An 11,694-nucleotide genomic window follows, 5' to 3' on the forward strand; every position below is an offset into this window, starting at 1 on the left:
GTTTAATTGAAAGAAAAGTGAGGAGTAGAATCTCATAAAGTCAGAGATGAGACAGCAAATATAAAACCAGCCCTATATTTAGCTATTGATATCATGTCATTATTTTTTATCAATTCACCCAACAAAGACTATATATTTTTCATTGCTATAGTGGAAACCACAACTAAACGGTTATAATACCAATTACACTAGAAAAATAAAGCATAGCATAAGCAAAGGGTTTTCATGTTCTACTTGATATGACTTCATGAGACAAGATATAATAGATGATATTACCTATTTGTGAACTTCTCCAATCCACTTATTCACTCTACACACTCCCAGCCTCGGTTTCCCCTCTAAAATCCTCCCAGCTCAAAAATTTAATGATCCTATAATTCTAAGTTACAGCAGTTTTTTGAAAGTATGCTTTACTCATTATTCTTTTTATGCCTTTTGAATATAAGACAGTTGATATCAACCAAGTATTCTCAAATAGACTTACAAACATTGGATGTTCATTATAACAATCCTGACTCCAACAAACCTTCGTGAATCAACCTGTTATAAAATAAAGTGTTACAGTAAGGCAGATAAATATTATCATCTGCTACAGCTTCCCAAAACATTCTTCATAAGTGATGCTTTATGTGACATGATTGGAAAGCACTGCCATCTCCCTTAAGGTTAAACCTGTGACCATCGTGTAGATAGGAAATAAAAACCTCTGTGTAGAATTGTATTCATATAATTTATGAAGCAGAAGCAAAGAATCCCAGAGAATGAAACGTTTTCATAACAGCAAAGAACCACAGCTAATATATTTTGAGCCTTTGCTCTGTGCAACACTTTATAGGCATTAGCTCATTTAAATTAAATGTATAATAATTGTGGGTAAGACTAATTGAGCCTTCTCTCATTTAATACTCAAAATAACCCTATGAAGTAATAAAGTAGATAACTGATATTCTACTCAGCATATTATTATTTAGAATGTTCACATTTTATTTGAATTGTTTCTCAAATTCTCCCCCATTAATAACAGAGACTGTTATTTTCCATCCAATGTATCTCTCCTTCTTCCTTTACTAAGAGAATGCTCATTGGATTAAGGGTGCCAACGTGCCCATATAAACACTTGCATTCCCAGCCTCTCCAGTAGTGAGAGGTGTTCCTGTTACACACGCCTGACCAATAATATATAAACAGAAATTTCCTGCTAGGAATTCTGAGAAAGCCTATTTATTTATTTGTTTGTTTGTTTATTTATTTATTTTAAGACCAACGGCAGCAATGAGTTCAGCTTTTTATTGACCCTGTTACTAAAGAGGTTTAGTCAAAAAGACCAAAGCGCATGCCATCATAAGACTCTTCAGATTCTTCTTTCTTTGCTTCTGCTTTCTTCTCCTCAGCTGGGGCAGCAGTGATGGAGGGGGCAGGACCCCCTGCTGGGGCAGCATCAGCTGCTGGGGCAGGTCCACCAGTCCCCACATTGTGCATGAGGATCCCGATGTTGACATTGGCCAAAGCCTTTGCAAACAAGCCTGGCCAGAGATGTTCAACATTTACACCGGCTGCTTTAATGAGGGCGTTTATCTTATCCTCCGTGACTGTCACCTCATCGTCGTGCAGGATGAGGGCCGAGTAGATGCACGCCAGCTCCAAGACGGAGGCCATGGTGCGGGCAAGTGCTAGGTGGGGCTGCCGGGCATGGTGCTAGTCGCTGGATGAAGCGAGGGCCTCACCCCAAAAGCGGCCTTTGCTTCCCCAGAAGGACTGAGCAGCTTAGAGGCAGCTGAGGAAAGGCAAGTAAGCCTTTTTGAATAGGACAGTTTGTGCTCTTGTCCGAGAAGATGTTTAAGGGGACACACGCTGCAAACAGATGGTCCTGGGTGGATTTACCCTGGCCCAGTCACATCTTGTTCTTCTTTCCGTACCACTTCGTACCTCTGGGTGTCAGGCCCCTTCCTCTCTTCCAAAGTGGGGCCATTGGAAAGTGTGGTCTTCACACTCAGTTTGGATGGAACTCAGCACAATCTGGAGAATGTGAGAGGATCCTTAAGGAATGCCGTTGATGGACAGCATCCATGCACTATAGCACAGGAGCAGGCAAAGTTGTGCTCACCAGGCTTTCACCTCCCTTCTTTGTCACTTCCTCTCCAGATGCTGATATTTCTTTCCAGGTGACCCTACAAGGTGAGTCTAACCCTGACCTCCTGTAAGGTCATTGTCCCACCACCATCAAACCAGATCTACCAGCCTGGGAGGCTGAAAGTGAAGAGTGGTAAGGGGGATTCCTCTGCTTCTCCCTCTAGTATCTTCCTAATCTGTTGTTAGATCCTTCACTCTTTTAAATAGTGCAAATCTAAATTTTTAAGTAAAATCATAGAAATACTAGAAACTGTGTTGTAGTTGAAAAAATACATTTAATATTAGGGTTGAAATGTGTTGATAACTGTGATATCAAAGCAACAAATACTTTAAAGGAAAAGGTAAACTCCACACATTTTTGAACTGTCTGAAACAAAATAATTGAAAGACCTTTTAAACTGGAAAAATATTTATAACATATGTGACATTTAGATTTTAATATCTTTAATATATGGAGGGTTCTTAAAAATTAATTTTTAAGAAAGAACACATATTCCAATAAACAAATGAGCAAAGAACATGAACCGGCAGTAAAACACATACACACACAACTAAAGATAGACCAGGAGAGGCTTCCATGGTTGTGCAGTGGTTAAGAATCCACCTGCCAATGCAGGGGACAAGGGTTCAAGCCTTGGTCCAGGAAGATCCCACATGCCACGGAGCAACTAAACCCGTGCGCCACAACTATTGTGCCAGCACACCTAGAGCCCGTGCTCCGCAACAAGAGAAGCCACCGCAATGAGAAGCCCGCGCACCGCAATGAAGAGTTGCCCCCGCTCACTGCAACTAGAGAAAGCCTACGCACAGCGACGAAGACCCAATGCAGCCAAAGGTAAATAAATAAATAAATATTTTTTAAAAACAAAAAACCGATAGACCAGGAAAAAGTTTTAAGTTCAATTATTTCAGCTAGTCAAATAAAAACTGATTAAATCAGTGAGTTTTTGCCTAGAAAATGTACTTTAAAATTGATAATATTCAGGGATAATGATGCAGGAATCATCAATAAGCTTAAGGAGTATAAATTGGTACAGCTATGCTGGATGTAACTTTGGAAAAATATATCCATTTTTTTAATCCTAAAATTGTGTACAGACTATGACCTAGTAATTCTTCCTCTAAGAATTCACCCTAAGAAAATGATTACAGATGTAACAAAGATTTATTTACCAAGGTTGTTTATCAATATACTTGTTTACAATAACCAAAAACATGGATAGAACCTCTAGCCTAACATTAGAGAACTGGTTGAATAAACTGTGTATACCCATATAATGGGAAATTATAAAATCATTTTGAATAAGATTGAAAAATAGCATTTAGGAAGATAGAAATATATTCATGTTATATTGTGGGGAAAGGTTACAAAATAGTTTATACAGTATGATTCATTATTGTAATATTTGTAAATAAGAATATCCATGGAAATAAAGAAAAACTATATACCATAACACAGGTTATTTCTAGTTGATGATACTGCAGTGTTTCTTATTTTCTCTTTACCCCTTATCTAATTGTATAAATCTTCTACCATGAACATCAATTGTTGTCATAAGAGACTATTATTTTAAACTATTAAAGTTAATGGCAAATAATTAGATAATCAAGTAGTCAAGGAATTAATTTTGATGCAATATGAGAAAGTTGGTTTGAAATTTGTAACAGGGGAGTATCAGAGCATTTAAATCCCACGGTGGGAATGAGGAAAGCAATTGTGTCATGGAAAGAAAGAATTCAAATAAAACAAGTGTACAGAGGAAGACAAGATGAGATTTGAAACTGGTAAAGCGGGAAAAGGATGATATTGACTATTAGCTCAGATAAGAAAGTCAAGGAGCAAGCTTTTGGTGCATTTGAGTATTATAAGTCAACTTACTATCATACAAAACAATAATGTGTTTTTATTTGGTGCAAATGTGGTAATGGCCAAATTACTTACTCTAAAATGCAAACATCTTAAAGGGGAGCTAGTAGAACACTGGAAGCAGTTAACTGATCTCCAGCATGATTGGGACTTTCAGGCTGGTGTTAAGTTTAACAATCTTGAAAGGTGTTTTGGAGTTCAAATGCAAAATAAGTCCCTCCCTTGGAGGGAAGTCTGTGAATTAATTGGAGACACAGGCATTTACAGCTCACAGGTTTCCTCATTTGCTGGAGGGTATTGTTATCTTTATAGTTCTATATATAAAATAGGCAAATGTCCTAGGTCATGCCTCTTCCCATGAAAAATTGATCCTGTGCTGGGAAGCAAGGGGAAGCCCCAAAAAAGTCTGCCAATGGACAGAGATACAGATACATAACCCAACACAAAGGCACATCAGTTTAGAAAACTGATGCCTTTCCCCAAGCATCAAGGAATTTTCCTCTTAGGGGGAAAATGGTTATTTCTGAGGACTACTCATGATCACTCCCAGAATTTTCTTATGTTCCAGAAAAACCACCACATAGAAATTTCCACCACAGTAGTATTCATATTTCCTAGCACATAGGTGTATAGAATGCTACAGCAATTGGCTACAAAGTGGACAGAAAGTTTTGTGGTTAATCAAACCAACTTGCCTTGTGAAGCAGGTACACCTGGATTTACTACTGAACTTGTTTTCCTTATATGCAAAATTGAGATAACAACACCTCACTTACACAGTTGTTTAGAAGATAAAAGTAAATAATACCTATAATGCTGGATCCATAACAAACAATAGCTACCACTGGGACATGTTTTTTGAGGGGGATGAAGTTGGGGAGAACTTATTGTAAATGTATAAGACATGAAATACAGTTGACCCTTGAACAACATGGGTTTGAACTGAGCAGGTCCACTTATATGTAGATTTTTTTTCAGTAGTAAGTACTACAGTACTACACGGGTTTGTGGTGGTTGAATCCACAGATGTGGAACTGTGGACGCAAGGGTCAGCCATAACTTATATGTGGATTTTCCATTGCCCGGGTGGTCAGTGCCCCTAACCCCTGCATTGTTCAAGGATCAACAGCATATGTAACTTGAACTGAAATACATTATTACAATAGCAGTGTTTTGGCTGACAACTTTTTATCTGAAATGCCACAAAGATCCTAAGCAAAATTCAAATGCTTCTATTTATAATAAAGTTGGAAATTCATTTCAAATTCATATTTTCATCAGGTGTGGCCAGCATTTTAACAATTATTTTGATTTTTTAGCTCCATTCACATTCTCAGGGGCAAGTATATTTGTCCCATTTTTAGACCATTCTATACACTTAGCACAGCATATGTGAGCCAACCTGCTTATATTAATGTCAAAAGACCGGTGAGATTGTTTTCCTGCTCTCAATAATTAAAACATTTCTGTAGTCTGGTACCTAAATCAGTAAAGAATAGAAAATTGTTAAGACACTGTTAAGCTATCTCCATTTGTGAATTTTTCTTCTGTTTCTTTCTTTTTTTTAACAAAGTAGGTTAAGTTTTGCCTTATTCATATAAGATATTTTAGAGAAAAAACTTTTCAGATATAATAATTTTCAAAGGAAATGTCTTATGCAAGCTTATTTGAGCTTGTTCTTATAGAAGCAATCTTTCTGAGCCATTGATTGCAACCTATAACCACTACAATATGGTGACATAAGTGACAATGACATGGTCAGTTAATCAGGAGTACATTTATTTTAGTTTAACAAAATTTGAATCAAGTGCTTTAGATCTAGAAGACTTCAGTCCCCTCTTTTCAGAGAGGGCAAGCTGTTTGGCTAAGGATTCAAAGCCGGTTAACAACAAAACCTGCCTTAAAACTTAGGTACCCAGCCTTAAGGTAAAAAGTGAAGTATTGGCATTTCTGAGAAAGGGTCAGGAATAGATTTTAATAATCAGCTTTTAAACACAATATTACAAAGCACACTGTATACACGTGCTGTTTCTTAGCTAAATGGTTCTGCTTGTAATTTCCAGCGTTGTGAGTAGAACGGAGTTGTTGAGTAGCATGATAAATGTTCGAGTCTCTGCTCTGCCATTTAATACAACCATAAACTTTTCCATCTACAAAATGGGAACAGTAGCATCTACCTCACAGGGGCATTAGGAGAATAAAATGAGAGAGATTATGAAAGTAAAATCAATTTTTAAACTAATAAAAAGTTTGAAAATGCTCAGGAATGGTATTATCTTTATTAATCAGCTTACAAAAATCCTGGCTCCTTTTTCTGTGAATGAACTTGATTTCAGGCTCTCATGCTTATTTCAGCAACATAGCTCTTAGATTTAAGATATTGAGGGGTTTTCTCACCAGTGGGATTTTTGCTATGCAATAAGAAAATATAAGTAATAAGGCCAAAATAAGGCCATCTAATTATATCAGGGGGTTCTGATAACAGCATAAACCATGAAAGTGGAACCTAAGTGCTTTACTATCTGAATCATAAAACAGAAATACATTCTGTTATTGCATTATTGCAAATCCTTTATTTTTATAATACAGATTTGAGAGTGCTTCCCAAATTGTCATTTTTATACTGAATATGTTCCTGTTAATTTTTCATATTGATGTTAATATTATTTCACAATATCATGCCATTTTTACTAATGGATTTTTTTTGTAAATAACCATAATTTCCACATGAAAAACATGATGGAGTTGAGGTCTCTGCTATAGTCATTAATTCCCCCATGTAATACACCAATTAGGCCTGTATCATATCTGCAAAAATATACATAAGGCCGTTTGCACATAATTCATACCCATACCTAATGATAACCTCATAAACTGTTTTCCCACCATTGAAGCACACATGTTTAACTTTGAAACTTGTTGCCAGAAGAATGCCTTTGAAGAAACGAATCCCACTGCAGATGAAGTCTCATCAGTTGCTTTTATTTCTACTGTATACTTTATGAATTACCTCATCATAATTAACTCCAGCCACTGGAATTAATTACTCCAGATGATCTGGAAATCGGTCTTCTCAATTCCTCTGAAATTCGTCAAGATCATCCTGCAAAGCGGGGGAAAGGGTTTGAATAAAGCAAAAATGTCTTTGAAACACTGAATATGTTTTAGTGTTTTGTTTTTGAGAGAAGGAGAAGTAGCACAGGAAGATGACTTTAGGCATATTTTATTCCTTTTTCGTTCCATAAAATGATAGACATTAGGAGCTGAAATTGATCATAGTGAATTTCCGGTTCAACCCCTTCCTTCCATACACGTGGAAGGGAGACCCTAAAAGCTTGGGTGAATTGGCCAAGGTCCACGTGGTCATGGGCTCATGATCCAAAACCCATGTCAGGGCTCTGTTTAGCAGTAAAATAAGAAAGAAAGATAGATGGTTGATTTCACAGACTTTCTCATACAGAAACCACACATGGCACTAAGGAGTTACAGATGAGAAGGATGCACTGAAAATGAACACTTTGCTGAAAGCATACTAGGATGTTCATTTGAGGAAGCTTTCAGTTTGATTCAGCCCATCTCAACTTGGTCCCAATTGTTTTCAGATTTTCCATCACAGTCATTCTTCCCTAAATCTGTTATAATTAGAGACCATTTATATTTGATAGAACAATTCTGTGTCAGCCAACTGCAAGGAAAATTGGAAAATAGTTGATACCAGTTTACAATTTTTTAACTGTCAGAGGAGATTTTACCTTTTGAATAATGTACATACTTGTTAGTGTCAATTCTTCCAAAATGTTAGCATTCTTTCAAAACATGCTAAATTCTCTCTTAGAAAGAGTACATATGATCCAACCAGAGCAGAAACCTGTTAATCAGGGATTGGAGGCAAGGAATATCGCAGAGTATGTCACACCTTTATATAAAGCAGAAATTGGTGTAAATGGGGAATATATGAGTAAATAAAAAATAATAAAAGTAGGTTTTTAAAAATTGTTTTCCCATGTATTCTCCACAAGTTCCCGATACAACGAAATAAAGGGTGACATGGTGTGTCAGTTGAGTCTTTCCAGCAGCAGATCCTAAGACAGAGCTAGAAATGCAAGGTATTAATTGGGGATAATGCCTGTTACAGATAAAGGGGGAAAAAAACAAGAGCAATTAGAGAAAACTTTCAGACTCTGATGTAGGTCTGATGCCTGTGGAAATACGAGGGAAGGAAGGAGCGTCAGGCAGGGAGAACCTCAGCCTGTGGGGCAGCTCTGAGGAAGCCTCGATCAGTCAACAAGGGACTGCAGGACAATAAGCTCCCAGAGAGCAGTGGGAGAGATCACACTCTCCAGAGATCACAAGCCCTTCACCACTGTTTTGCTCAGTGGTCTGCTGAGGGCTGCCATGCAAGTGCTCGGCACTGGCTTAAAAGCGGAGGCAGATCCCAAGGTCACCTACGCTCAGAGGCTGTTGTCTACTCGCGCTCCTTGTAGCAGGTCTTCCCTTGAAGGGATGGCTGAGTGGTGCACCAGGATGGCTTCCACTTACAGGCATCGATTCCTTTCCAGTGTGATTGCATGAGCTGAAATTGATGACAGCCAGTCAGGTCACTGCATTGCTGCTGCCAGCTTTAATTTGGACGTGTACTCTTTCCCAATGACTTACCCAATTACTTTCATAAAGAAATTCCTTTGTGAAAAATTTCCACATCTCATCAAGTCAAAAAACATATCATAAACACTTCTGAAACCTTCTCAGGTCATGGACTGTTTCTCCACAGATGTGACCCACCCCCTCAAACCCACTGAAAGCACTAAATGAAAGTAAAAGTAACTTTGTGTTTAGAAACAACTAATTCTGACGCGTTCCCCTCTTATTCTGGAAAATGTATTCTCTCCCCTGCGTATCCATCGGACATTTACTCAACCTTGATTCTTCTCGTTGATTTTTGTCTCCCCACAGAAAAGCTTTGTCCTGCTGATTTGTTATAATCAAATTGCTCAGTGATATAAAACAGAAAATAAAGGAAGGTGAGTTTTGCTTGTTTGCTCTGGATGTATTCTGGAGCAGTTTGATTTCTGCTTCCCTCTTCCCCGGCTGGGTCTGTGTGCATGCCCTTCATTGCTGTCGGCCCTCAGGGTCCTCAGGACCTCACACAGGCCAATACACAGAGCTGGCCTGGCTCCCTGGGCCCTGTCCCCTAGGCCCCACAGGGTACTTGGTGGTGTTGAAGGCAAACTGACTCAGAAGAAATTTTTTTCCTCTTTGTCCGAATTTAAATCCATGTTATTTCCATAATTTTGAGCTATAAATGTAATGTTTTCATCTAACAGCAGAGGATTATACATTTCCAAATTTAATCTTGAGCCCTAACCTCGCCCCAGATTCTAAAATCATGTATTCCAGTATTTGCTCGACATCTCCATTTGATGGATGATTAATAGGAAAAGATATCTCAGACTTAACATGTCCAAAGCAGAACTCTTGATTTCCCCTCCCCCAAACCTGTTCCTCCTTCAGTCCTTTCCCACTTGCTAAGCAGTACCTCTACCCTCTAGTTGCTCTGGTCAAAAATTGTGGACTTGCCCTTGACTCTTCTTCCTCACCTTTGTATTCTATCCATGAATGAATCATCTCACCTCTCCCTAGAGCATTTCTAACCATGTCCACCATTTACAACCCTAGCCCAAACCACCATCAGCTCTCACCTGGGTTATTTCAAGAGTCTCCTGAGTGGTCTCCCTGCTTCTTTTGCCTCTTCAATCTATTTTCCTTTCTTGCTGCCAGAGTGGTCCTTTTAAGCATAAGATATATCATCTCACTCCCTTTACCAAAACTCTTCAAAGACTTGTCTTTTCATTCTGGATAAAATCTGAAGTCCTCGCCATGGTCTATGGTGCTTTCCATTATCTGTGCCCTGACTACTACTCTGACTGCATCTCCGGTCACTGTCGCTTTTCCCCACTCTGTTCTAGCCCTAGGACTTCCTTGCTCTTCTTTGAGTAAGTCAAGCTCACACTTACCTCAGGGTCTTTGCATCTGCTTTTCCTTCTGCCTGGGCAATCCATCCAGCTGTTTTGAGGGACATGGGCTGCTTCTGGAAGAGAAGCTCAGAGGGCTCAAAGCCAGGAGTGACTTGGCGATACACAGACACAACATAAAGTGGATTTGGGGCTTGAGTCAGCTTTCCCTAAACCTCAAAACACTGAGGAGCTCCAGCTGCCAACTGAGCCATACTAAACAATGGTGAAGAACCTCCCACTCTCTGCCCCCAAAGGAAATATTTACTGTTGGCTTTCACAAACCCAGTGCTTTACATACCTTATTCCCGTAAATCCCTACAACGATACTATGGGGTACATATGATTATTATCCATCATCGGTGTACATCTACACAGGGTTTATATGTTTCACATATGGTGAGGTTCCATGTCACACAGCCAAGGAATAAAGGCAGAGCCAAACACAGGTTGAGCCAACAACTCCAGAGTTCATGCTTTTCTCTTCCTGTCATGAATGCTCCTAGTTAAATAAGACCATTCGCTACAATCCCCACAACTTTCCATTGCCCCTTTTATGGTATTGCATCAGAATATCCCCTCACACTCCCAATCCCTCCTTAAATTCTTACTTGTACTTCCAGGACCAGCTCCAGCGATCACCTGGACCACCCTCCTCCCCACCTCAAATAAGAACGAGAGACTTTCCTCCCTATCTTCATGGCTTGTGGACATGGTCTGTGCCTCGGTTGTACCCTCATTGCTGTCAGGTGTATACGTGTCTAACTCCACCCCATCAATCCTAAGCAACTGGAGGCTAGAGCCGTATTTTCATCATATTTTTACCCCTCAACACACAGGACAGTGCCTTACACGTGTTGGATGTTCACCAATGCAGCTGCAGTTGAGTAGACTTGAGTGGAATTTGTCAAGAGGTGGATGTCATATGTGTGTAGCGTGGCTACGGGGCTACATCTAAAGCAAGTCCCAGAATTTGGAATTCCCACTTGAGGTCTTAACTGCATCCACATAATACCACTGGCGACTATAATTGGTCTAACTAGACTCATTCATCCTAAAAATAAAGAATTCTTTTTTTTTTTCTTATTGATGAAAATGTGTGAAGATTCAGGAGACCAGTTAACGTCTTAGTGACCATGGTTTTGGCCCACAGTGATCACCCATCCTGACAAAAATGATGGACACAGCTATCAAACCCCGGACATGGGCCAACACCATGGTGCACGCTGGCCACAGCCGTCCAGTCTTCAAATCACCTACCAGACCATAGGCTTCACTGCTGCCTGAGACAGGAGCTCTTAAGAATACGGACTCACAGAGAATATTAAATCTTAAAGAACTTCTGTGGTGATTGCTGAGAAGTTGACTAAAATTTGGGACTGATTTGAACATTTAAAACTAGCTTTTTCCACTTGGATGTCTATTTTTTTCTACATCTTAGAAATGGCAGATAGCTTTTCTCTTAATAACAATAAATAATCACATTTTAAAAACTGTACAAGATGGATAACTGCTCCTTAACTTGCAAGTGAAAATTAACTTCTTCATCTCAGATGTAACTGGATGGATTGCAGTATTGATTTGAGCACATTCTGTACAATTCCTAATAGCATCAACAGAGAAGGAGGGGGCTGAGGTGTGACCTCTCAGATTCTGCAGTCCCTTGACAGTGTTGAGCATTTGTCA

The 11,694-nt window shown here is 39.1% G+C and overlaps 1 protein-coding gene across 2 annotated transcripts; it reads right to left on the bottom strand.

Annotated features, from left to right (window-relative positions):
• Positions 1-1,311: 1,311 nt before the first annotated feature.
• LOC116739192 (60S acidic ribosomal protein P1-like) lies at positions 1,312-1,656 on the bottom strand. 2 transcript variants are annotated; one of them, XM_032603390.1, is made up of 2 exons: positions 1,586-1,656; positions 1,312-1,510 (listed from the first exon to the last, which is right to left on the bottom strand). In XM_032603390.1, the coding sequence occupies exons 1-2, from the start codon at positions 1,654-1,656 to the stop codon at positions 1,312-1,314; spliced, it is 270 nt and encodes an 89-aa protein (XP_032459281.1). The 2 variants fall into 2 exon arrangements, with proteins under 2 accessions (XP_032459281.1, XP_032459280.1); XM_032603389.1 differs by having other exon boundaries at positions 1,312-1,656.
• Between the last annotated feature and the right edge of the window lie 10,038 nt (positions 1,657-11,694).

The sequence above is a fragment of the Phocoena sinus genome, chromosome 14 (assembly GCF_008692025.1).
Source record: "Phocoena sinus isolate mPhoSin1 chromosome 14, mPhoSin1.pri, whole genome shotgun sequence".
In the NCBI taxonomy this organism is placed as follows: domain Eukaryota; kingdom Metazoa; phylum Chordata; class Mammalia; order Artiodactyla; family Phocoenidae; genus Phocoena; species Phocoena sinus.